The 27,513-nt window shown below is 40.6% G+C and overlaps 2 protein-coding genes across 8 annotated transcripts; one reads left to right on the top strand and one right to left on the bottom strand.

The window, feature by feature from the left end:
- The first annotated feature begins 650 nt into the window (after positions 1 to 650).
- On the top strand, positions 651 to 12,321 carry SLC46A3 (solute carrier family 46 member 3). Of its 6 annotated transcripts, none has more exons than XM_021286192.2 (6): positions 651 to 710; positions 1,148 to 1,360; positions 4,892 to 5,765; positions 6,184 to 6,267; positions 7,679 to 7,835; positions 9,754 to 12,321. In XM_021286192.2, the coding sequence occupies exons 1-6, from the start codon at positions 666 to 668 to the stop codon at positions 9,839 to 9,841; spliced, it is 1,461 nt and encodes a 486-aa protein (XP_021141867.2). In that variant the 5' UTR covers positions 651 to 665; the 3' UTR covers positions 9,842 to 12,321. The 6 variants fall into 6 exon arrangements, with proteins under 6 accessions (XP_021141867.2, XP_064907088.1, XP_064907101.1 ...); XM_065051016.1 differs by lacking the exon at positions 651 to 710 and adding an exon at positions 881 to 1,025; XM_065051029.1 differs by lacking the exon at positions 651 to 710 and adding an exon at positions 931 to 1,045.
- Positions 12,322 to 13,720: 1,399 nt separating this feature from the next.
- On the bottom strand, positions 13,721 to 21,469 carry POMP (proteasome maturation protein). 2 transcript variants are annotated; one of them, XM_005501424.3, is made up of 6 exons: positions 21,320 to 21,469; positions 19,854 to 19,951; positions 18,918 to 18,978; positions 17,542 to 17,643; positions 15,801 to 15,894; positions 13,721 to 14,229 (listed from the first exon to the last, which is right to left on the bottom strand). In XM_005501424.3, the coding sequence occupies exons 1-6, from the start codon at positions 21,320 to 21,322 to the stop codon at positions 14,162 to 14,164; spliced, it is 426 nt and encodes a 141-aa protein (XP_005501481.1). In that variant the 5' UTR covers positions 21,323 to 21,469; the 3' UTR covers positions 13,721 to 14,161. The 2 variants fall into 2 exon arrangements, with proteins under 2 accessions (XP_005501481.1, XP_064907124.1); XM_065051052.1 differs by having other exon boundaries at positions 21,248 to 21,344.
- Between the last annotated feature and the right edge of the window lie 6,044 nt (positions 21,470 to 27,513).

Genomic DNA, 27,513 nt, shown 5'->3' with positions numbered 1-27,513 from the left:
CCTGGAGCACCCCATCTCAAAGCAGAGAGAAACCAGTATTCATAACCCAACGAGCAGCCATCATCAGTGAGCAGTCAAGGCTTCTGCAGTTTGTACAAGAAAACATGTTCTGCAGTTTGACAACTCCGATGCCAGGGCGTGCTCCCTCCATTGTGCGCACCAAGGTGGGCAGAGGTCATATCTAAACATCACAACCGCGGAGCTGCACCAGCACGACCTTTCTTGTAGAGCTGAAGTACGTGCCACAGCAGCTGTGCCAACAGAGGCACAGGCCAGCACACCTTTGCTCCAACACCAAGCACCAGCTATGTCAGACTCAGCATGAGATGTATTAACTGGAGACCAGCTGGTGGCCAACAAACCTTCCTTTTACCCACTGAACAAGCCAAGAGAGCATGTGGAAGGGAAGCAGCTGTAATAAAACCTCTTAATAATCTCAGCTGAGAGCAGAAGACACGGCAGCAGGGAGCAGAAACGACCGCGTCAGCCGCCCCGGGCAGGCTGAGCCCGCGGGGCCGCGCTGGGCACCGATTACCGTGCGCGGGTGCGAACCGAGGCCGGAGGCAGCGCTGAGGGAACACCCTCGTTGCGTGACTGGCCAAAACAACCTCTCTGTAAACACTGAGCGACAGCCGCTCCCCGGGGCTGAAACCACCAAACTGCTGATGTGTCAGTGTTTCCAGCTGCAACCCTGCGCGACCCCCGGCATGGTACAAACAGCCGGGGACGGGTGCGGAGTGGCGAACGTCCCCTCGTCCCGCCGAGCGCCCCCCACCGGGAGACCCGCCACGCCGTGGGCTGCTGTCGCGGCCCGGCGGCCCGCCCAGACTCGGCCCGCAGGGACATAGCGACATGGCCACGCCCGCCTCCGTCCTCTCCGCGGGCGGGGGGCGGGAGACACTCCTCCGCTGAGTGACGCGCTGTCGTCCCCGCCCCTCGGTGTCGCGCACCGCCGGCAGTGCGTGACCTCGGCGGGGCGGGAGGGGAGCGGAGCGGGTGGGGGCGGTGCCGGTGCCGGCGGGCAGGTGCGCTGGGGGGCTCGTCGGTGCGTTTCCCGGGCAGGTGGGGGCTGTCAGCAGCTGGGCCGGCGGGTCGGATGTTTTCTTTTCACGCCGTGAGTAACTGTGTTCTGTTTTGTGGTGCACAGGATAAAACGCCGAAGCCAGACATGAGGAAGATTTTGTGCGTGGAGCCCGTCATTTTCATCTACACGTTTGCGACTTACTTGACAAGCCCGCTGGTGCAGCAGTTCATCTACCGGCGGCTGTGGGAGGAAGAGTACAACTCGACTTTCATAAGCAATAGCAATGCTAGTTACTGTGAGCAGAATAAAAGTAACCCGACTTATATCAAGCAGAAGGTAAGAGGGGAGAAAAAATACTATTGTAAATAAACTTGCGGCCATTAGCTGCTCTCTCAACATAACCTCCTTTTATATAACCTTACCTAGCCTTTTATATATAGAAAAACAGTAGTTTTGTAAACTGCTGTCACTTTACATTGCTCTTGTGTTGCACTGTAGGTAGTCGTAGTGCTTTAAAGGCAAAGATTTGTCTCCAGGAAGATGCTGAGGTAAATTAATATTTTAATGGGAGTTTAAAATGATCTCAGAGGATCGTGCCCAAATTGATGTTGGCCTGACACGACAACGGGTACCACTGAAGGCTCCTCCTTCCAGCTGGAGCTGGGCATGTGTTTATGAGTTTTCTCCGTGACTTCCAATGCTCTCTGTAACTAAGCAAACTCCAGCAAATGTTCTGTAATTTTCAAGAATAAGATCTAGCTTGGAATACATTTATTTCAAAGGAATTAAAAGTGTGAAAAATGGGGGGATTTAAAATTAAAAATTTGTATTTTTAAAATGTGAAAAAATGTTTAACTGACCTTTGCACAATCAAACCTAAATGATGGTTTACCATTCATAGCCATGCTTGTCTGCCTTGTTGAAATACAAAGCCGTCAGGATGACAGCATCCTATGGTCAGTTACTTTTTTAGCACTTTTTCATAGTTCAGCATGCTGGATAGCTAGTTGTTCACTGGAATCTCTTCGCTTGCACTTCAGTGCAGTTTTAATGCTTCACTTAAGCAGAGCTAACTGAGATGCCAGCAGAAGAGATCATCATACATTTTCCTTTCCCCTCTCCTCCTCTTGTCCCCCCTACATGTTATATATCTTGCAGTTTCACAATTACAGGCTATGGTTTCGATTTGATATGGGTGGTGATTCAACAGAAAGTTCAAAGTTCATTTGAATACAAGCTGAATCATTCCAATCACTGACTTGGATAATCTTCTTTTTTATTAATCATTAAACATTATTTATCATGCAGCTTATTTATGATCTAACCCAGGCATCTTCCTTTGCTAATTAGTAATATTTTTTAATTTTATGAGCCTGTCAGTTTATGATATCCTGTACGCTGTTCAGCCTCAGGTGCTACGCTTCTCTCTTCATTTAATCCTTATGTGATTTGCTTCTTTGTTTTCATTCTTTTGATTTTGAAATCTGTGATTGTTAAGAGTTATTTCTGTCCACCATGAGTATTTTTTTCAGAGTGAATTTGCAAATTAAAAAACTAGACTTTTCAAATTTTTGTAGTTCCATTAATTATTCAATACACTTACATGATATGAAAGCAACTGAAGGATTGACTTATCCTTTTCTGTTTTCCTTTCCATTGACTTTATAAAATCATAAAGTAGACAGTTGAGTGCCTTAAACTATAAATGGAGTTTTCCTGTACTTCTGGCTTTTAGTCTTTTTGTCAGTAGACAACAAGTCATTTATAGCAGCAAGGTTATGGTCATTTTTGGTATCTGGGTGTGTAGCCGCATCCTTTATGTTACACAGCTTCTTCCAAAACAATGAACCCCAAGTCTTTGTTGTTTTATTCCTTCAGTTTTACACTTCATTATGGTTTGGCAATAACATTTGTATTGTATTGTTAATGTGGGTTAAAGCGATGTAATAACATTTAGTTTTATTTCTAATGGATTAGCATTTATTTGACAATCATGTCTTCGAACTTGATGATCCTAGTGAAGAAGCAATGCCTCTGCAGAAACATAGACTTCTCTTTGTCAGCAGGGGAGGAGTTAGAGACCAGAGTATCGTTTCCATCTCGGTTTGTTCTGTTTTCCTGCTTTTTACCCTCTCAGGGTGACTGCAGTGCTGGCCAGTGGACAGGACACCATGAATCCTAAGATAGTCAGGCACCTTAAGGGAAAAGAGTAAAAGACTCTGGAGTTCTGGGTATCTTGAGGGCCTCAGGATCAGCTGAATTGTCCTTTTGCAATAAAACCTGGTATCTTGTAACAAATGAACAGATTGAACCAGAAAATCATGGTCTTTGCCTGTAAATATGAATATGAATTTATAAAGTATTTGGCAGTTTTTAAAATTGCTCAAAGTACATTCCTGCAAATTCTAGGGTTTCTTTAATCTTTTGGATGCCACTCAATAGATATTATGTTAGCTACAGAGGAAACACCTGAAACGTGGAATATCAGTGGCTTGAATACAGGCTGAGAGTGGCTTGGGAAGACTGTACCTGCTGTACCTGCTACTGATCAAAGAATGCAACCCCTGCCCAAGTCAGTGCGATACCTTGGAAAACGTGAAGCAAACTTTCAGAGTGACTTCACTCTCTGCACCTGAAAGTTTATCTTATAAAGGGTTTGTGTGAATGAATTTACTCCTTTTCCCTTGTGGCTCTTCTCTCCGACCAGGTGGTTGTCTTTGAAAGGGCTGCTGGGGCTGCTGTCTGTCTTGCCTGCATCCATATATTAAAAGCAAGATCTGAATTAGCTTGCTGAACATCATTTAGCAGCTGGCTTCCTAACAAGATAGTGGGTTTTTTTTTAATCAACTTTAGTTCTTTTTTCTACAGCCATTCATGTTCTGTTAACTGGCCGTTTTTCAGCTACATTTGATTTATGTACTTCTGTTAAAAAGAACTCAGAATTTTTTTTCCCAAAATAGGTGTTGGCAGTTGATTGTCGCAGTGTTAGCTGCTGTTTGTTATGTGAATACCTGCTGTATCATGTCTGTAGAGAGATCACTGATCTGGACAGTTTCTGAACTCAGAACTTTCCAGTGTTTTAAAAATTAGTTAATTAACGTATCTGTGAGCCAGTATGATTTTTAATGCTGTGTTTCACATTTGTGCTTCTTGTTGTCATTATTAACATCATACACTGGGGTGTCAGAGCAAAATCCTGATCTGTTTACTTGCATAATGTGCTAGTCAGTGAATTGTTTCTTTGTAACCCTTTCAGTAGGATTATTTAGGAAAAAAAAAGATCTGTGATTAGGGACTGTGGGGTGTGTTCCTCAATCAAAGGTTGTTTTACTATGGATTTCTGGCACAAGAAAATAGGCCCAGTGTCCTGTTGAAAAATCCTGTTCTGAAGGATGTACTTACAGTATAAGCACCAGCTCTTGTAAATGCACATTCAAGAGTATTGTTTTCTTGTCTCTATTGAAACTCCTCTGTGAAGAGTACTAGTAAGACTGTATCTTAAGAAATAAGTTTTGGCTTAAAATGTAACAAGGGATCTTTGAGGAATATCGAAGGTCAAATTACAAAAGCAGGAGTCTTTGAATATGCAATTCCTTTTTATTAGCAATTATTTTAATTAATGCATTCTTATAAACATAGTCACATACTGTATTTTATTAGAACATAATATAAAGTTATATACTCTTATGAGATTATATTGTCTATATTATCTTTTATGATAAGATAACTTATATAAACAGATATTGTGCTATACATCGTGTTGCATGCTAATAATTATGCAAGCTTAATATTATTATAAATTATGTATTTTAATTTTTTTTACAATTTATTATAGTATTTATTATTATTTTTATTTTCTCTTTGCAGGAAGTTCAAGAAAAAGCCTCTGTTTTTACTATGCAGTTGGACTTAACTGGAGCAGTTCCCAGCCTTATAGTTGCCTTTGTCATCGTAGCTAATGGGGATCGCCAGGGACGCAAAAGGTCTTTAGTTTTACCATCAATGGGAGCTTTGATTGCTAATATTTGCCTCACAGCAATGTCGTATTTTTCCTTGTCACTCTCTGTCCTATTTGCGGTTGCGTTTATTACTGGACTGTTTGGGAGTATGGCAGCTTTCCTTGGAGGAGGCTTTGCTTTTATAGCAGATGTGTGTCATGATGAGAAGCAGAAGACAACACGAATAGCAGTGGTGGATTTGATTTTTGGAATTGTATCTGGATTGGCAGGACTGTCATCTGGCTACTTTCTGAGAGGAATAGGCTTTATGTGGACATTTGTGACAGCATCTCTCCTTCATGTCATTAATATTATCTATATTATATTTCTTCTGGAAGATACAGTAGGCGTATCTGAACTCCAGCACCAGGCACCAGCATCTTATAAAGAAGTTTTGAGAGAGACATTTTCTGGAGTGTACATGCTTTTTAAAACTGCACCTTATAAAAAGAGAATTTTAATCATTGTGTTACTTTTTACATTTATGACTTATTTGTTCACTGCGTTTGGTGGGAGTTCACTTTTTACACTGTATGAACTGGATGAGCCACTCTGCTGGAATGAACTATACATTGGATATGGAGCAGCTGCGTTCACTTCTGTCTCTCTGACCAGTTTTTTGGGAGTTTACTTATTTTCTAAATGTCTCAAAGACATCTATATCGTCTTTATTGGAATATTTTCTTACATTGGAGGAATGGTCATGGCTGCCTTTGCCAAAACTACCCTGCTCATGTTTTTAGGTGAGTTCAGAATAAGGTGTTGGGTGGTCAGCAATATAAATGAAAATACTGCTATGTTACCGGTAGTGAGTGCAGTTGGGAAATATTGGATGTACCATCTTGAAAGAGTCATAGAGAAGCAGAATAGACAAGGTTGGGTCAGACTAATTTAGGATTTAATGAAAAGATGAAGTGTGCAGAGAGTCAATGAAATTACTTTCTTATGGTTTGATTTTAGTGCAACACACATTGGATTTACTAATTTCTCTGTGCTTGGATAATTGTGTCTTAGTGCACTTCCAGTTTTATTTTTCTATTGCCTTTTACTGTTTGGGGAACTGAGCATTCAAAAGTATGTGACTATTTCATTTGCAATGTATTTGTAAAATCCTGATGTTTTATTACTTCTGTGACTCATGACTGATTCATTGCTTTACAGTGAGAGTGCCATCTTTGCTCTACATTATGCCTATTCCTGTTCTCCGATCCATGCTGTCAAAAGTGGTTCTCCCTGGTGAACAGGGTGAGTAGAAATTATTTTTGAACAATACAGTAATATGGTATTTCAGATACACCAAGATTACCTTTAAACAAACAGATACATATTGGTATTTTAAGACTGCTTTTCTTTGAAGTTCCATATAATATGACCCTATGTCACGATATTAATGGCTTTTGATTTTGAAGTAAATATAAACAACATTGTGTTTAAAAACTATTGCAAGTGTTAACCTTCAAAGGAGATATTGCTTTAAAAATAAAGACCATGGTGAGCTTGAAGCAGGGGAATGCTCAAGATTTACACAGATGTGATTTCACAAGCTCTTCTACATTCACAAGATTTTGACATGCAGAGCAAGATATAAATCTGTTATTTAGTCAGTGTCACACTTGATAATTTCAAAAGTAAGCAGTAGGTGGTCAGCCTTCAAAGCACTGGAAAACAATTAAAGACTTGGATCCTCAGCTTCATGGGTGCCTGTGGCTACTTAAATGTGTCCCAAAAGATGTCACATATTACTTCCCAGAGTGCTTTCCATATGGAACACAGAAAAAAAGTCAGAGCTCAAAATATGGCTCTAGTATCCCACATTTTGCTGTAATCAGAGTATATACTTTCTAGAAGCATTCACCTGAGTTGTTTGGTTTTATTTTTTAAAAGACATATCTTTATACACTAAAGCAAAGATCTCTTTGTACTGAACCGTACTAACATACACCTCTGTTTTCGTAGTTTCTTGGCATTCTTCAGGGCTTTGGCTACTCAAGTAGTTTGATGCAGGAATCAAATTGCCTCTTGTCATCCTTTTTCTGTTTACCTATTGTGATTTTGTTTCTAGTCCCATGAATATGAGCATGGCTTGGGAAAATGTGCTCTGACACTGATGGGATAGATGGCCCATGGGTAGTTTGGTGCAAAAAAAAGTTGCCTCTTTCTTTTAAAAAAATGACAAGAGGATGGTTATGTGCTGAACAAGCAGTCTTTTTTTGGTTGAAGCCTATTCCACATATAAGGGTGAAGATCAGAGAGGAAGGAAATGAAATGGTAGAGTGAGAATCAAGAGGAGAACTGGAAGGGGTAAAGGACGGGGATGTGAAGAACACAGTTAGTGAGGATGGCCAGTTTGAACTTCATGTGATAAACAGATTCAACAAAGTAGGTATGGTGATAGAATAGTAGCACAGAAAAATAGTTTCCATGAGCAAAATGTGGGGGGTTTTCTATTTAAAAAACTATTCTTTTGTAGGAGCCTGCACTGCAGACACTTTCATAACAAGCGCCTGAGTATCACATGTTTGCTATTTCCATATTTGCTAAAATATTGTAGATAGATAGATCTTTCAAAACAAGTTTAAAAAACTTCAGTACTTTGAGATAGTTTGGTTTTGTCTTGTTTTGTTTTGTTTGTAATCCATCCATTTGTTTTTGGCAGGTGCTGTCTTTGCTTGTATTGCCTGCTTAGAAGTTTTGACCGGCACTATTTCACTTTCAGTTTTCAACATTATCTATGCAGCTACTGTTGCCTGGTTTTCAGGCTTTAGCTTCCTCTTATCAGCAGGCTTTTGTATAATTCCACTGTCTGTCCTGTGGTAAGTACAGATCAGGAGGCCAGGATGGTGCTTCTGACTGCTTTTACCAGTAGTTTCTCTTTTGACATGAGTTCAACAGAATGGTTTAGTGCAGTAGTTCTCAAACTTCAGTCTTTTCTGGTGCACTGGTTGTAGCCTTCCCTTTAGCTTCCACCAGTTCAGGAGCTGCTCGTATCTAGCAGGGCTGTGGAAGGTACAGGGAGCTGCTGGGAGTGGGGCAGAGCTGAAACAAGGGGACATGGCAGTGTCTTCCTGGGGGATCAGATAGGAGAGGGGGACCCCAGGCTATGGGGGCCTGCGGTCTCTCAGTGGGGCTTGTGACCAGTCTCTGAGAGGGGTGGCTCTGCAGCTGCTGGTAGCTGTAGTTTCCTGGTTTTTCTCTCTTCAAGACGTACTCCCTTACACCTTGCTGTAGATTTTCCATCATCAGCCATGTCTGGCCCTGATCCAGCTACCTCCCTTCAGCTCTGTGCTGTGAACTTGTCACCCCCAAACTGAAACCTACCCTGAATGTATTACTAGTGAGGTACACCGTACCCTTGACTGCATGGGCAGTTCCTGGGTTTGAGATTGTTACACTGTCCCCAGGGAAAGCCTTTGACAAAGAACAAAAGTAACATGTCACTTGAAAGGCTTGAGCTTAGTTTTGCAGTCTGAGTTCTTCTAGATGCCCATGGAGATCACAAACATGACCAGTCACCCAGTGAATGTAATGGAAAGTTATCTGTCCCAGTCGTTGACTATGGGTACCTTGTGACCCAGTGCCATCAAAATCTGTAGAATAGCTGCACTAACTTTAAGCCCCATATAAATAAACCTCTAGACATATTTTAAAATTATTCCTCTATAGCATTTGCATATCTAATGACCATCCAGTAAAACCGATTGTGAAAGGTCATTATTCATGAGTATTCACAAAAGCTAAGAAGTTCACTTCACATTATTTCCAGTATAAGTTATGGCTTTTTAGGATACTGGAACATAGACCTAAATGACAGAAGGTTCACTTTTCATTAGATAGATTCATATTCAGGGGGAGATAGCTGATTTTCTTAAGAGAGTGGTGCTCTTGCTGGAGACTTCTTTTTTCCTAATGCTTAGACTTTACGTCAGTCACCTTTTATCCCTACATTAGCTGCACTTTAGGTTTTAAATAGATAGTGATAATGCTATAGATTTGGAACATTTTACATAATCTTCAAGTCTGTGCCTGCCTGACTACCGTGTTTTACATTGTCTATTCAAAGAAGCTGCACTAATGGTAACTTAAGACTAAGGTAGTGATGAGTCTCAAACCTGAGGGAATTGAAGCAAAGCGGTCTTGTGTATGTAGAGGATACTTTTCAGTAAAGTAATAAAAAAGTGAGGAATTCATTTACATTAACAAAGGCCCAGTAAATACTTATTTTATTAAACATTAGTTTTAGTTTAGTTCACTGCTCTATGGTAGATAAAGTTTCTGTTAAGAAAGGACTCTCTTCTGTACAAAAGGTAACAGATGTTTACCATCCCTCCTGCAATCAGGATTGGCCCATCATCATTGTAGATTTTTGGAAGTTATCTTTCTTTCCCTTTGGTCATAAGTGTCTCAGATATCTCACCCCTTGAATAACCTTTCTGTAAAACCTTTATTTTGAGAGTGTCACGCCATGTTTCTATTTGAGAGCAGAAAGGGTAATTGTTCTAGTCTGTAATAAATCAGGCACGGGAGCTTAGTACTTTTAGTAAAGACAGTAGTAATTTGTCTAATTTGTATAATAAGGACAAGTACCATCATTGCTTTTGTTTTCTAAGATAGGTCAGCAGCTTAGTGCTGTAGAAGATGGGTGTAACAGAGCTATCTCTGTGTGCTGGTTCTGAGTCAACATGCTATACTTAACTATCAGCTAAATATACCTGTCTTATCTGTGTCTTACAGCTGGCTTCTGTGCACACGCTGGAATGAGGAAGACTTGGCTCTGCTTGTACCTGAAGAAGTATCCAGCATAGAGAGTGTTGATAGTTGAACAAAGGGATCGCCTACCTGCGTTTTCTAACCTGACATGCAGTGGCAGAGACCATTATGTCATACAGAGACCACAGTGATAACACAACAGTTGCAGAAGTGGCCCTGCAGCAATAAGCACTAAATTGGTAGCACTCTTTATCCAGTTTTTTTTTTAGCACTCGAATTAAGCTAGCTCTTACACTTAACTATGCAAATAGGCTGGCAATGGACATTTTAGTGCTGTTTTCATCATGAAAAAATAAAAAAGGTAGGATGATGCTCTCTTTCCACTTAACCTTTCTCAAGTTTGAGATTGTCAGCTGTGGATTGTGATACATCTGGTATCATTCTAAGTGAGGCGACAGAGATAAGCTTATCAACAAAGAGGGTGCTGGCAGTTCTGCTGAAGCCAGTGGATCTGATGCCAGCTGAGGATGTGGTCCACTTTGCACATCTTACAAGGCCTGTTTTAATGCTGAAGCCCCCAAACATGTCTAAAATTACTAAATTAAAGGTAATTTTTCAGCAGGCAGACAAACTGGAGGCAGTCCTTGGACCTTCTGTAAGCAGATTTACTGCTTTGCAGTTAGAAGAGAGTGTTTGTGCAAGTTTAATGTATGATGTGTGGACTTTGCCTGTGACTTAGTTCTTAAAATGGATTTTCACACAGAACCATCATACATAGAAAATTTCCACCTTGCAGAGTGTGAAGTTAGGCCTATGCCTACATTTCTTAGAGGCCATATTGCACATTTATTTTTATCATTTTCCATGTATTAGGGACTGCATACAGACACCTCTATTTTTTGTCCCAGAGATTTTCTTGTTTTCTGGTTAAGTTGGCTATACTTAGCTTAAATGTTTCTTCTAGTGAAAGGCTGTAATAGCATTGCTTTTCAGTGGATCTTTGAGTTTAAATAAGCCTGACCAAATCTGAATCATGCATCTGATCATCTTGCAATGAATGCAGCATAATTTTTGAGCACTTGAATAGCATTGCACATCTTCAAAGCACTTTATAAATGCTGTTAAGAACCTCCTTCCATAACACATTATTCTTGTTGCAGAGAGAGCAAAACCAACAGTCACTTGCTCAGGGCCACAGCACAAAATGGTGACACTGCCAAAATTAGAAATTAGTTTCTGCATTGACTCTTCACATTTTTGCTTGAGATCTTTAAGTAGAAATTATCCAGAGTATTAGCTTCTGGAATGCACACACTTCCATGTTTTTTCAGAAAGACCTGGACAGCTAATACTGTTCTGGTCCCTGAAAACAGAGGTAGGTTGTATGTGACTCTCTTCCCCCAAAACAGATTAGGCACAGAAATCAAAATAATGTAAAGTAGTTGACATTCACAGAAGGAAAACTGTAGGAAAGCAACTATGATGTGGGAACTGACTTCCCATGCACACAGCATAGGATAAGAATGATGACAGACATAGCATATGCTGTATGAACAGTGATCTACTTACAGCCATTAATATGCATCCTATGAACAGAGCACTTGTGCAGAGTTGTTCAGTGGTACTCCACCAAAAAAATTAGTACCACATTGTGATACTATTGTAGATCCTTTTTGTTTGAACAAGTGTTGTTTCTAAGCTATGTATTGTGATCACTGAGAAGTTTGGAAGAGGGTTCAAATAAGGTAGAGTGCATACTACCTAAGAGACCATTACCTACCCATCAGTGGTGACAAGTTTGGTTTATCCAGCACAGAGGGAATGAATATTTATACAGTTAACAATCCTTATGCTTCTGTCCTGAACTACCAAGGCTGATGTTGGCAATTAAAGATCATCAATAGGTTTTCCTAGCTAGTTTAGACACCAGCCAGTAAATAAAACTGCTTAACTCTCCTCCCTTGAGGTGCCCAAGTTGCTGCCAACTTGGAGAAGCGAGCAGAGTTTTACAATAATAAATGGGCCAAAACATAATGAGTATTTGTAGAGAAAATAAGAAAACACTGATGTAAAGGATTTCAGTACAAAGATTACATTGTCTTCCTTGCCTCTTCATTATGCAATTATGTAAGGCTTTACGAAATTAACTGTTTTCACACAAAACTGCCTGGAAAAAGTAAAGCAGATGAAGGGGTGTGTACCTTCACCTCTCCAGTGCACGCCTCTGCTAGCACTCGGAAGGTATTTAAATAGCAACAAAGCAAGGCCGCTCCACAGTAGTGGTATGTCACTTCAACTGAGAACAAACACCTGTGCTTCAGGAATTACTTTGTTATGGTTTCATTTTGCTGTACAAAATACCCGCCATTTTTAAAGTTTTTCTGGTAGACACAGCATTTAGAACTGGCTCTAAGTTTAAGTCAAAACACATGAAGGATATGAACTGTGTTTTTTAAAGTGCCTAGCAGAGTGCAAGCTGAGGAAACCAGGTACTAATGCACTTCCTCCAAGTTTATAATAGTTGTTCTATTTGTATATAAGTGCAAAATATTTTGATGTAAATTATTAATGAAGTTTGGTTTTTAAACTATGTCATATTTGTAGTTCTTGCTTTGTTTTTTGACAAATAGCCAATGGGATGACTGGTGGAAGAAAGTCTATGTAAACAGAAGCAGCAGCACTATGGTATCATGTATTTTTTTTGTGGTCATAACAAACAAACAAACAGGAGCACAGGAAGGTGTGCTTTTGCCTCCCTCCTGCGCTTGGGGTGAGGAAAGGATGCTGCCCAGAACATCAGCACCAGGAGGAGGCAGGGAATTGCAGGGCAGGACCAGCACTGCTTTCTGCAAAAACCATGGGGCTTGTGTAGCACCTATCAGACCAGTGGATCTGCAAGCGCCTTCCTCCCTTGTCCAGGTTGGGTCCAAGGCCAGCACTGTCCCTGTATGCTTGTCAGCACAGCCCACTCAGTGCACCTCCGCCAGCTGCTGCTTGCAGCACCTGTCTCACAGAATGAGGCTTCTACAAAACAGGGAGAAGAGGCTGGGCCAGAAAGACCCATCCACAGCGCAATCCCCTGCAACACTGAGCAAGGGCAACCCTTCCTTTTTATCTCAAAAGCTCTTTGCCTCAGTCCTGCTTGACTCCCATTATTTTATTAACAGCATAAATTCTTACATGGGCCTCTTACCCATACTGTTTGCTTTCCAGCCTGGCTAACCCCTAAAATTAGCCTCCTTAAAAACATAATGAACAATGCAACTTCCTTGCTCTGAACATGGCTTGATCTCACCCAAGATTGTTATGAAGCATACTAATCCTTGAACAAAACCACCTAGAAATCAGATCCAGCCTCCTAATCTGTGTCCACTCTTTGCTGCACTAATGAGAAACTCAACTAAATACCTTGTATTAATGTAGTTCTGCTCAGACACAATAGCATCCATCCTTCAGGCAACACTAGGAAAGGCCAACTACATAAGTCAGGGATCTACAAGGTACCAGTAACCATGTACAACTATAGGATAGCTCCTTGTTTCCTGCACCCCTGTTCCTGGAACAGGGCAAGTAGGAAGGCAGACCTGAAAGCCCCCAGAAGACAAGCTCTGAATACTGAAATACCTAGATCTAGGAGTGCTCCTCTGGATTATGCTCCCAAATGGATTTTTAAATATTTCTTTAAACTCCAATTGGAACATGCTTCTAGTTTCCTCTTGGGAACACAGATGAAAAAAATAGAGACCTTTTACTCCCCTTCTTACAGTGACACTTCCGATTCTACACAGAAGTTTAGTGGGTCACTCACAAACAGTCGATGGGGGAGAAAAATGTATGTAGCAGAATTGCACAGGCAGTGCAGAAGTTAAAGTTCTTTAAAGATACTGCCAAAAAAAAAAAAATATAAAAAAAATAAAAAAAATGAACAACACTGTGTTGTGTATAAGAGATTCTTGATTTACAATTAAATGTATTTTGGAACACAACAGCATTTACAGCAAACTTTTATTCAAGACTTTAAAAAGTGTATGAAATTTTCATTAACAAACTGTTACTCAATGGAAAATGCCGCCTTTTCCCCCTTAAAAAGTTCTTAAGCAAGAACATCTGTTAAATGCATTTACCTACAGTAATCAGTTTTAAAATGCATGGGTATTTTTGTAATTCTTGTATACACATATAGCATTTCCATAGTTAAGAAGCTATTGTCCTGAGCAGTGTATGAAGAGACATTATTTAAACTACCTACTTACAGGACATTTATATAATTGACAACAAGCACAAAACAATTTATGGACTTTAAACATTTAATGTGCCTTTTCATCAAGGAAGGCAAATGATAACTGTAGGACCGCTTAACACTGTGAGTGTCAATTTAGTACTTAGATCTGTATAAAGACACGCACAAAACATTTTTGTGGAGTACATTTTGTTACAATAAACCAAGCTTGTATTCCATCATCATGTGTGGTTCTCCCATAACCTCACTCTGTGAAGGATCTGGAAAAAAAAAAAAGTTGACAACATGAGGCTTTTACAAAGTTACAAAGACCAACAATAAACATTGAACATGAACTTTTTTTGCCATTTTTTTCTTTCTAATGCTAAGTGCAACAGTTACTCAATTGATTTTTGACAGTGTTGCACAATGCAGGTTTAACTTAAGTCTCTATCCAAAGCAATGATAAGATAACCAGTACAACTATGTGGAACAGTGTTTCATAAGGACACACACACTTCAAGTAAAACCAAGCAGTTCTATATAAGTACAGTCTCCTATAGCCTAAATCTCAAGACTGAATGCGTTTTGTGTAAGCAAACATAAGTTTGACTGCAGCTTTTCTCTATAGGTGCCCCACATATATTTTCAAAGCAACTTCTCTACACAATAGCTCACACTCCTGCCTTTCTCCTGGTTAGGACATACCTGTGGTTTCTCTTCTCCACCTAACCACCTAGTTTCACAAAAATTATATGCCCTTAAATATCCCTAAGATTTCTTCTGTAAAGTATGGCTGACATTAGCTACTGTTCTCAATGATCATCAAGGAATGGGCAGAGGACACAAGATACCAATACTGACACTATGAACTTTCCATACAAAAGGAAAAAAAAAAAAAAAAAAAAAAACAAAAAACAAAATCCAAGGCCAGAAAAAAAAATGTTGTGACTGTTCTTTGGAAGAAATACATGGTTTTTTTATGAGTGTATCATTGTGTTTTCCTTCCATAAATGAAGCATATTAATGACTTTCATTTCTCGAGAGACACCAAAATTACCTAATCCAGCCCCAGCCAATAAATAGAACCTTATGAAAACCACTTTAGCTAACTACTCGCTCCTCAGCACTCTATAAATATGTAACAGCTTGTAAATAACCAAGTTCCTATGGATCGTGTTTGACATTGCTGTACTCCCTGAACCACAGTAATCTAAAATTCCTTCCCTTGCTCCCCGTAAATCCACCTCAGAACATAATCCCAGATTTACCTCATGCCTCTAGATTACACTTAGCCCTCCCTTATTTCCAGTTTACCACCTCTCTGGCTCTTTCCTTTCTCTAGTCCCATCTCAAAATACCCTCTATCTCACTCCAGGTCCTTAACTACCAGCTAGGAATACTTTTTTTTTTTTTAAACTGTTGAGTTAGTTTGAGGGAGCCTTCCCCTGGTCACATCTCTTGTTCATTAGTTTGGCATCTCTCCTGTGACCTTTCTTCCTTTTTATTTACAGAACTTGAACTTTGTATATTTGTAACCTCCACCTGTCAAAATCTGTTCAAATAGTTCAAAAGGTTCTGGGGAAACAGGCAAATAACCTAAATGTGTAATGTCCTTTAGAAACCCAGGCTGCAGGCAAATACCGGCTTACTCAATATTTCAGAGTCATTTCCACACAACTAGCAGCTGAACTACACTAATTTCTCCTTCCTCTAGTGCTTCTTTGACTTTAATAATTCAATTTGTTCTTTGTATTTTGTGTGTTTCTCATACCTATAAAGGCAAAGAACTTCACAATTCCCAAATTTTACCTTTAAATGTTTACATAACATTCAAAACAAATGTATTTACCATTAAGGATATCCTCAAAACCGATGCATTCATCATTTCCCCTCAGAGTATCCAGTGCTATGTTTGAGCTGTGAAGAAATGGGAGACGCTGGACCTGTAAAAAGACAACAAGAGTTCAAGTTTCTGCAAGTCTGAAATTCAGGTGTTTTCTCTTTGGACTTCTCAGCCTGAAGTGACTGAGAATAGTGACAGGCAAAGTTCCTTCCCTTCCAAAGCAATGACAAAATAACAGAACTACTGGCACACATAGACAGAAAAACCTGACACCACCATCTTCTATTGTTTGTTTCTCTGTTTCGAAAAGAACAGCCTTTCACTAGATTTGTAGCTTTCACTGCAGTGTTGCTACTACAGCAAATAGTGTAGTTAAAAAAAAAAAAGTAGTTTGTTGTTTTTTCTCCTCTGTTATCACATAAAGCTGGGAAGGCTCACTGCAACAAACACACCTACACCCTGACATCTGTATTGGGTGACTGACATATCCTAAATATTCTGAGAATGCCAAGAATGGCATATCTGTCCTTACAAACAAATTTACTACTGGTAGTGATACTTCAGTTATACCACAGACATATTTTATAACCATAAAATTATCACGTAGCTATCTCTTTACATGCAAAATATGTCCAAGATTTCCATAACAACTACTGATAAAACTGACAGAAGTTTAAATACACTATTCCAGCAAATATCTTAGAAAGGAGAAATTAAACCACAAGCGAACCTGTTTATCTAGCATGAAACATGAAGCTGGGAGTGAAAAACCTTCTAATCACCGTATCTCCCCCACCTATCATCCCCTACCTGCAGAGAGACACTAGCAGGACATCCTCACCTGCCTCATTTTCTGCCATGTGCTAACGTAAGTTAGGAAAAAGACTTCTTCTCCTAAGACCGCACAGCTGAGATCAAGGGATGTTTTCATACATACTCTCTGACTTCGACATCTTCAGGACCAGTAACTTCTGCCAAGTTTAACACAGCTCACTGTGGTTCAGTAGCACCTGATCCACTGGGAGTATAAAATTTCTCCAGCTCACTTGAAAAAACAACTCTTAATAGCTTGGCAACCTTCAACAAGGCAAAAGAAGTTTACTATGACCAATGAGCTTTCCATGTTCCTAAAGGACAAAGTCAGCCTCCCTCCAATTACTCTCCATCCTAGGAGATAAGGAAAAGGAAGCAGACTGAACTCCCCAATTAAAAGTTAAAACCTTTGAACTTAATTCCCTGTAGACCTGCCCTGATCTTACAAGAAAGGCTGCAGAACAATCATAAGCACGCAGTAAATTCTCTGCTTTGGGCTTCATATTAACTCTACATCCACTCCCTGATCACTATCTGCTTCAGACCCCCACATCTTTTTTTCCCTACAAATGCAGAGGTTCCTTCCCATAAAGGTCATACATTCCACAAAGAGTATTAATTTTAGGAATGAATACTCTATTCTTCCTGCTTTTCTCTGAAGGCTTACAAGAAGCTGGTCCACAGAAAACCTAGAGCAGTCATGGCTTCACCAATTAACCAATAAAAGAACAGCACCTGAAACGCTATAGCATACTGACTGCTCTCGAAATGGTTCATTGCAATGTTTGGTTGGCTGGTTTTAATAAAAGCAGTCCAGTGAAAAAATTTCTTTTGGAAACATATGGTTACCAAAAAAGAAAGATGTCTCTCTGAAAGCATGTGCTATGACAAAAAATTCTTCAAGTGGTTTAAGTTATGCTAGTTAAATGCCTACCTGTTTCACTGCTCTGAATTCCATCTGCAGCTTTAGAGATGCATGTAGTCCTTGAATATTTCTCAGTGTCGCAAAGTTTGTTTTATCTTGATTTAACTGGAACTATCACAAAAAACAGAGTTTTTTTAAGAACAAGCTACTTTCAAGTACAGCCATACAAGAGATTTGTGACATCCTACTTAAACAGACATGGTTATTAAACTTATATGTAAAAATTAGGTGATTCTGCCATATGTGTCTCCAATGTATGTGAAAGATAGTGATGCAGTAATATTTGTGTTATGAAACCGAAATTGCTTTTTGCTGGATTTTATTACACATCAGTAGTAGCAATTTTATTTCATTATTTTTGACGATCAGGGCATGTAACACCACCAAGTGGTGTAGTTTTGCACTACCTTACCACAATTCTGTCAGCATGAATTGTGAGCTAAGTCTGGTTTAAAGTAAGAACACAAACTTGAAAGCCACAATTGATGTCATTGTTAGCCATGAAAGGCTATACTCAGTAACACTTGAAATACTTCTTTTCTGATGAAGCTGGAAGACAAGGCACCACATATACTCCGTATGATTCTGAAAAGGAAAAGAAAGCTGATCATTTTACCAGCTGCTCTGAAACTGATCAGTAAGGTGAAGAAAACGCACTTATCTATTTAATAGAGGGTTCTTTTAATGAAAAAGTGCTGGCTCGTGAATACTTAAGTACACAAAAGTAACATAAAAGCTTAATGCTAAACTTCAGTTTGAGTAATCCAGACTCAATTTTGCCTTTTATAGTAGTGACTCCATGCCTGTTATGCTCACACAATACACTATTGTAAAGAAAAATTAAAAAAACCTCTTATTTTAAAACCTGTACTCAATCACCATTACAAAAGTCTACTACTGTGAGAACATCATCACATTCATGCAAAGGGATTTCAAAAGCCAACAGGAAAATACAAGTCAAAGGCATAACATGCATTTTCTTCATAACAACCAAGACCAAAAGACATATGGTAAACACAGACAAAATTGGGAAGATCAGCCTTCCAGAGCTGACAGGCATGCCCTCCCTCAACTACATAGGATGCATAAATAACTTGCTTAATAAATTTGAGATTATTAAATCTTACTATGTAAATCCTGACTTGGAAGCACACTTATGTACTTGAAATGAAGAGTTACAAGTGTGAGGTTAACATTAAACAAAGTTGACAGCAATGTTATCTGTACAAATAAAATGTTGCTACTGTTGAACATCATTATTCTGTTAACGGCAAGACCCTGCTCATTACTTGTTACAGCACAAAGCAACCCCAGTAACCACATTGTTAATTTAAACTTCATAATCAGTTAAGAATTAAGATGGCTACATTTAATATTATACTCACATTTTTTTCTGACGGCTCCAGTGGGTGGCTGGGCAACAATTCACTTTTCACACTTGTAAAGCTAGAAATACAAGTAAAAAACCTGAACTTCAAATTAGTTTTTAAAGTCGCATTCCAAAACTAATCTCAGATACAAACATCAGTCCACAGAGACACACAATTAATACAGTTTGAATAAAAAAACAAAAATAAAAAAAAAAAGCTTAATAGTGAAGTAGGAAATAAGACCTCTAACTGCAGCACTACTAGAACAAAAAATAACTTAAATTTCAGGCATTTTTTTCTTTGTGTTTGACAAAATGGAATAATCCCCAACCCCCTTCAGAAATAGAGAAAAATAGTAATAAATGAAAACATCATAGATTAAATTACATCCAAGCTACAAAGTATTGGATTTTAGAAGTCTCCAAGCTTTAGCAACTGAATATTGTACATATCTCCCCCCACCACTCATAGTTGTATTACCCACATTTTAAACTCCATGAATCTATTTTAGATTCATTATCCAAGACAATTACACAGTTTTGCACTCATGTACAATGGCAAAACCCAAACCTACTCTTTTTACTATATTAACTTTACTTTTTGTAGCAATGCTGAAACTAACCATTTTCCTCAGTGCTACTGCACACTCATATATATGTATATTAAAATTAGCATATATTTCATAATTATTACTTTGCCATCTCTTTTCTAAAGAGCAGTATCACACAGGTGAAAGTCCATTTATGCTATCTACTTCCTGAGGTGATGTTTCACAGAAAATTCACACTTGAAAGACAAACTGATTACATATGTGCCCTTTAGGCGACAGCTTTTGCGATACACCTTCCAAGAATCTTCTTTAAAAAGCCAAGATTCAACATATACTTTCTTCCTATTTCTTAAGTTCAACATTAGCTATGGCACATTTCAACAAGAAAAAGTAAAGCGTACCCTCTACGCAGAAGATCATGACCTTCAAACGATCCTGAAGCTGAAAGTTCAGGAATTAGGATACTATCCTTCAACAGAGAAGCAGCACCTCTGGAATTCTGGAACAAAAAAAAGTGAGGATAACTTTAACAGAACCAGACCACTTTTGTATGGGCAATAGCCAGGTAAATGATACAAAGTACTCAAAGACTCCTTTTAAACTGCTTGTAGGTGAGCCCAAGACTTTACAGTATCTTCGAAAAAAAAAAGCCACCACACACAACACCAAAACACAAAATCCACACTAAATTTGAATTCTTTCAGAGCTGACAGGACAGAAAGGTACGTGTCTGAGCGTTCCTTCATTTACTTCAGTACAGACATAACCAAGTAGGATCAAATTGATTATATCCATGGTTTAAGGCTGCCATAAAGAAGACAAGATGTATTCAAGCTGTTTATTACGCCAGTTAATAGAAAGAGCAAAGGAAAAACAATAACTTGTAGCAGAAGACCAGAAAAACACACCTCCAGAGACCTACTAAGTAAAGCCATCTTAATGCAGACCACTAATTTCAAGCAAATTCGTGTGATTTCATTTAAGTAATTTTAGGATTGTTCATACAAATTGCTCCACCAACAGGCTAATGTATAATAAATTCTGGAAGGTGAGACCAATAATCTCTAGAAGGTGACAGTGATGAGCTGTTCAATGCAGGAGTTTCCCTCAGCAGCACTGCTGGATCAAACAGAAAATCCATCCTTGCAGTTAAGGTCTTTCGTATGAATGTGTTAACTGTCAAGAACCTAACAGCTACTAGAAAACCCTAAAATACTGGTTATTACATACATATAAAGGATCTACCAGCTAACCTCCTCAACAATGACCAGGCCTTTCTGAGATCGCTGTGGCAACATGAAAGAGACACATTACCTGGGAGATGCAACAAGAGGGAAGATCAAAGTGAAAGTCAAACATATGGGAAAGGCCATTAAATACTCCCCAAAACTAACACTCTCAAGCCACGCCAGTCTTCAGTTCCTCTTAGGTGGTCACACGGCTGCCAGCCACCAGAGGACCGTGACACGACCTCCCCCCGCGGGAGATGCCGCGCACGAAGCCTGGGGATCACCGGGGCCTCGGCCTGCCCGTCCCCCGCCCCGTTCCCAGGACAAGGGTTTTAACCCCAGCCACGCTTTCTTAGCGTCCATGGGGACGCCGAGCGGAGAGCAGCCCCTGCCGGGGGGACGAGGGACGCCGCCCCCACTTCCGCTGAGGCGCCCCGAGCCGGCAGCACAAGCGCCCGCCACGGCCGCGCCAGACCCCCATGACTCAGCACGGCCCCAGCGCCCCTCGCCCAATGGCTGCCACCCCCGGGACCCCAACGGGGGGCGCGCAGCAGACAGGTACACGCCTGCACCGGTCCGTCTCCACGGCGAAACCAGCGTCCCGGCGCCCGCTCGACGCCACCACCTGCCGCACTCACCATCTTGGCCTCACGCACACTGCCACTTCCGCCTCCTCCGCCTTCTCACTTCCGCTCCACCCCAGCGCGTCGCGTCAGACGCAAGGAGGGAGCGGCAGCGAGCCCGCCCAGCTGCTGAGCGGAGAGGGGCGGGGCCTCGCATGCAGGGGCGGGGCCTCGCATGCAGGGGCGGGGCCTCGCATGCAGGGGCGGGGCCGCGCCTGCGCCCAGGGGATGGCGGTCGATGGCGGGTTGTTCGGTGTTCGGTGGTGCGAGGGGTCGGGGTTTCCTTGCCGGCCCCGCGCCCTCCTTGCCTGCGTCCAGGGGTGTTGCTCGTAGGCTGTTCCCACATGCCGGCAAACCCCAGCTGTTCTGACCCCCAGCAGTAACTGGAGTTGGCTGGTGGGGTGTTAGGTTTGGGGTGCTCTTCTCTGTCAAACCCACCCTGTTGGTGGGCCACAGGCAAGCAAAAGCAGAGAGCCTGGGTGATCTCTGCAGTGTCCCGGCACTGAGGTGGTGAAGCAAGGCAGCGATGATTCCTGAGGTAAACACGGCCTCGCGTGCTGGGCCAGCCATGGGGCGTCCCTGGGCAGTGCTGTGTGGCCCAGAGGTGGTGGTTGCACTGCTCTGCCAGGGACCTCGGGCAGCCCTCAGGGCCCTGGCCTCCTGCCAGTGATGGACAGGGACAGGCCGTGGCAGCTTAATCTCTGGAAATTAATTTTGAAAACGGTGTGTAAATGCTGTCTTAGTAGGCAGGTGTTAATAGCAACAATGACAGTAGCTTGCAGTTAAAGAACTTTGAAAGACTTTCCAACAATCATGAGAAAGTTTTCCACATATTTCAATGCATAGCCAAAGGTGTGTGTCTGGTGTATCACTTATAGATTTCTTCTGAGATATGTAGCTCATTCAACCCTTTAAGATTTTGCCCTAAACTGCCCTGGTGCTACACATTTCATGTGCGACAATTAGACACCACATTTTACAACAAACAAACAAACAAAAACACAAAAAAAAAAACACACAAAAAAAAGATTTAATGGCACACTCAGCTTTGGAAAAAAGTACTTTAAAATTGACATGTTTATACTCCGATTTCCCCTTTCTTGGGCAAAATCGGTTCACTACTTCAAAAAAACACAACATTCTCAACCACAGTTCTGGCCCTTTGTATTCAGTTCTTAGACTTAAAGCAAAGACTTCAAAAGAACAAGAATGGAGGACTGGGTTTTTAAAATCATTTTTAGGAAAATGGGTACCACAAAGGTTTCTCTGATCTTATAATGGGTACTCGGATATTGTGGGTTTGGATTCATTATTATAGAATAGATGTGAACACCAAAAACAAATCAAGTTCCTGTTTAACTGCAGCTTACAGAAAAAGCTAGGTTTGTCACTAAATGTATTTATTTATTGACTGAGTTTGTTGATCAGGATATGACTGTAGAGATGAAACATCTTAATTTCAAAGTCATTCTTGCAGGACACAGACAGGATGCAATCACTCCATGTACATTTTTGACATCACTGCAGTCCACAGACGAGGCTGCATAACATGAAAGAACATACATTGCAAGAAAGATCTGGTTTTCCTTTAAAGGCTTTCACGCTAGGGAAAACTTTCAGACATAAAAACAAATCACACACATATTTTCTCATAAAATTACTAAGTATTTTAAATTCAAGCAACTTTTTCTTTCACAACTGCCTTGGTTTCAATGATCTTAAAGTGAGCGTCTCAGTGGTGGATGACTGACTCATTCCTCTCTGTGGCCCCACTGCAAGTTAATAAGAGTTACATGAGCAACTATCAGGCTGACCAAACCTTTGATCAGAAATGAGAGCATGTGGTGAGCGATGAGTGCTTTGGCTGCTCAGAAGCAGTAGGTCTGGCTACCCTCTGTGTTGCAGGTCATTTCAAGGCTGCCCCCAGCACCGGGCTCACCAGAGTGCAAATAGGAACCCCAGGGCAGCAGCCCCCCATGCAGGCAATGTGTGCTGAAGGCTGCCTGCCGGGAAGTGTTCATGGAACAAGACTTGTGCTCCAGTCCCCTCACCAGCTCTGTCACCCTCCTCTGCACTCTCTCTAGTATTTCAATGCCCTTATTATGATGAGAGGCCCAAACACAAACACAGGACCTCACCAGTGCCAAGTGCAGTGGCACACTTCCTTATTCCTGCTGGCCACACTGTTCCTGATACAAGCTAGAATGCTGTTGGCCTTTTTGGCCACCTGGGCACACTTCTGGCTCATATTCAGCCAGCTGTCAATCAACACCCCCAGATCCCTCTCTGCCAGGCAGCTTTCCAGCCACTCTTCCTTGAGCCTGTAGCGCTGCCTGGGGTTGTTGTGACTCAAGTGGAGGACCTGGCACTTGACCTTGTTAAACCTCCTACCAGTGGCCTCAGCCCAACGATCCAGCTGGTTCAGATCCCTCTGTATGGCCATCCTACCCTCCAGCAGATCAATACTTCCACTCAGCTTGGTATCATCTGCGAACTTACTGAGGGTGCAGTTGGTCACCTCATCCAGATCATTGATAAAGAGATTAAACAGAACTGGCCCCAATAGTGAGCCCTGGGGAACACCACTCGTGACTGGCTACCAACTGGATTTGTCTCCGTTCACCACAACTCTGGGCCCGACGTGCAGGTCTGGAGAGTCTGTGTGAAGACATCTTCTAGACTGATGGTAACTGGCTGGAAAGCGGGATGCAATGACTGTGGCTGCTAAAGAGGCCATTCTTGTATGGGGACACTCTTAAAAGAGTATGTGGACATAGTCTCCAGAGTATGTGGACATGCTAAAATTAGAGTGAAAATAAGTACTTCTCTTCTAAAATGATTACTTCTTTAAAGTTAGAGTAATTAATTTCACATATAGCTTTTAAAGATAACTGCAAGTTATGAATTTTTTTAATAATTGATTTTTCATCATTTTCTGTAGAGAAGGTCAACATGTATTAATGTTTTGAATATTTTCTGGATGTTTTTTACCTCAGCATTTCTGGAATGTCGAGTCTGGTCTCTTTGGTTTAGCTGAGGGACTTCACTGAGGTTCCAAGTGATCCTTAGACCACAAATTCTTTTATCTTTTAGTAATGAGGAAGTTGTTTACTCTTTAGAAAAAGCGCATACTGTTTGAAATGCTCTTTTAGCAGTTCAATTGGTATTAACAAACATAAAACCTCACTAAACAAAGTTTTAGACAGCCTGGCTTAAAGCAAATTCCTGTTTCCATTACTTAGGCTTTTCTTGCCCAGATCCCAACGTGGCACCATTTCAGGAGAGGTCTGTACATTTCCCATTGATTTACACCATCAGTCCTACTTAATAACAGCAAAAGGAATGTGTTGTCCGAGGAAACTTGCCTTTTTATCCACCTTTTTTCATACTGATGCAGCATTGTCACTTTTCAAAATATAATTCCTTTAAGGTAACAGTGGGCAATCTGTTCTGAGTACGTGAACCTCTATCAGAAGAAAACCTTTATCCTGTGGGGCTGGGAAACTCTTTCACTGGTTTCTGTCAACAGCCAGTTATAACCTGTTAAAGTGAAAGTACTTTTTATTTGTTTTGAATCAAATCAAATAAACACATTTTCTCTGATCTTTAAGAAGTCCTTTCTTGTTAAGTTGCTTTATACTTTTATGTTTTGGCATTCATTGTAAATCTAATTATTTAAAAAATTATTTTGTTTTAAATTATTAAACCCTTTCTGAATTTAAGATAAACAGGGGCATGTTTTTGTTAAAGATTAAAAATAAATTTCACGCAAAACTGCAAAATGTAGCAAAGATAATAATGTGTAGGCGTCAGAGTGTTCCAAAACAAGACTCTCTAGGGGCTCTTCTGAAAACACGGCTACGTTAAAACCATGTTCTGAAAAGGCTCAGGAAACTCTAACCCACCCTTTCCTGAAGCTGGTGAAAGTATTTAGGAAAAAAAAAAAAAATAGTTGCTGTTGCAGGGAGAAAAAAAAATAAAGAATCCCACATATTGCCAAAGCGGATGATTTTTTTCCTGTTTGTTTACCAGCAATCTCTACTGCTTGCAGGGTTTTCTTGAGTCAAAACTTACCCATCCTCGTCTTTCAAATACAGCAAGCAGTTAAACGGGTGACCAAAAGAAGTACACGGTTATCTGTCTATGAAATATAAACTCTATTAACAGGCTGCAGCATCCAGTGGGGAAATAATAGTAACAATCCCTTCCTTCATTATTTGATTTATAAGTCATTAGCTAATTTTAAGTGAAAAGTAGTATATCTGTAGAAGTATCTTCAGTTCCTGTTTCGGCAGATCAAACAAGAGATGCCAGTTGGTTTTTGAGACAGGATACGTACTTGGATTAAAAAGAAGTCCTTGTTATCTTGAAGTGATGACTTATTCTGTAGCGCATCAGAGCTTTTGTAAGTCCAGGACTGGTGTCTGTACTTTCTTTATTTGTAGGAATCGGTCTTTCGGGCTCGGAGAAACCTGGGGTTCGCTCCTCCTGCGGGCTCGCAGCTGCAGGAGGCTGCAGTGGGGCAGCCGGTCACTAGGGGATGCTCAGGAGCCAAACAGCCCCAGCCTGCCGCCCTCCGCAGGGCTTGCTCGGGAGCTGGGAGTTGGGTGGTGCGGCTTCTTTCCGGTACTTTTTCTCTTCACTCGCAGTGTTAGAATTATGGAAAAACAGGGTCGAAAGGTAAAAAACGATGTATATGCAACAGCTGAAGCTACATGGGCAGTACCAGGGGTAATGCCGATAGAAGTATTTCCCTATCAATGGATAAATAACTTTTCAGTAAACTCTTTTACCTCCTTGCAACTGTATTAAAGTAATCCTTGAGCCTGAGTCCAATGTTTAACCTATCCAGCATTCATGTAGTCAGGATGTCAGTGCTCCACAAACTCTTTTTTTGGCATTGAAACCAACCCCCTCACAAGAATTCACAGAAAAAAAACAATTTGGTCTTCTTCCTTGGCCTGGAGTGTTTTGCCTCCCAGAAGCATCACCATCCTGCACACATAGGTGAGACTAGGAGCATGTTTCCTGTGAGAGCGTCTTCCTAAGGGAAACCTTGAAAATAATTAGTAGTAGTCACAGCTGAAGGAACTGAATGGAACAGTACTTCCCATTCCTGCTACTGTACAAGAAAAAAAAAAATTAGTCAGGAGTTTGCCAAAATGCCTAAAAGCAAAAGGGGAATCTGAGACTACTCTGACTCATAACCATATCCATTAAGCAGCAAGATAATCAGAAGTTACCCTAATTTCCTCTTACAGCTGAAGACAATAAATGAGCCAACAATTACTAAAATGAAAAGTTGGCATTTCACACAGAAAACTGACTTTTCAGCAAAAATACATGCATAATGAAAAATAATGTTTCTTTTCACTCTGAGAAACCATCAACACAACATTTTTTCCGTGTACTTCTTGTGTCATTTTAAAACAAAAGCATGACAAAGTTTCTGATCCAGCCACGAAGTGCTTCTTAAGAATGCTGTCAGTTGTCACATGGATACTGTGGTGGTGGCTGGTGTAGAAGTAGTCAAGGCGCAGATCTTCGAAGGTAATTAGGTGCTGAACTCCTCAGGATGTGAGCCAGCATGCCCAGGTGTAGCCAGCAAAATCAGAAATGGGTCTAGAGCCTCCTGAATTTTGGCCAAGCTTGGGCTTAGGTTTGAATCTGATTATTCATTTCTGATAGAAAAACTGCAGTTTGCTCACAAATAGGTGAACAGAAGCTGTAGCTTACCGCAAGCAGCCTGTATGCAAACCCTGACACTTGCGGGGAGTTCATTTGAATTTCACAGGGTTCCACCCGGGTGCAATGATCCAACAGAGTGGACTTCACTGAGTGAAGACTGGAGCAAAGCAGCAATGTTGTTTTTGTACAGAAGAACTATTACAACATTTCTTCAGGAAAAGCTTATGTGAAATTCAGTATTATTATATTGTAAAGGGTGTTGGCAGTTAATTAATTTTTTCTATGGAGAAAATAATGTATTATGAATTTTATTTTTGTTACTTTTTATGGAAACTATGATTATACATTTCCCATGGATGAGTTTATTCATACTTCCTTACTGTAAGTTTTCCACACAATGGGCTTAACTTTTTTGTTGTTGTTGTTTTTTGTATTGCATGTCTTAATTCTAAGTCTCTACAGCTACCCGGTTTAGCACATGAATTACTTTTTTATTATATGTGTTATACTAACAGCTTAAA

Source organism: Columba livia, chromosome 1 (assembly GCF_036013475.1).
Source record: "Columba livia isolate bColLiv1 breed racing homer chromosome 1, bColLiv1.pat.W.v2, whole genome shotgun sequence".
Lineage (NCBI taxonomy): Eukaryota > Metazoa > Chordata > Aves > Columbiformes > Columbidae > Columba > Columba livia.
The sequence above is the reverse complement of the archived record's forward strand: the minus strand, read 5'-3'. Positions and strand labels throughout refer to the sequence as shown.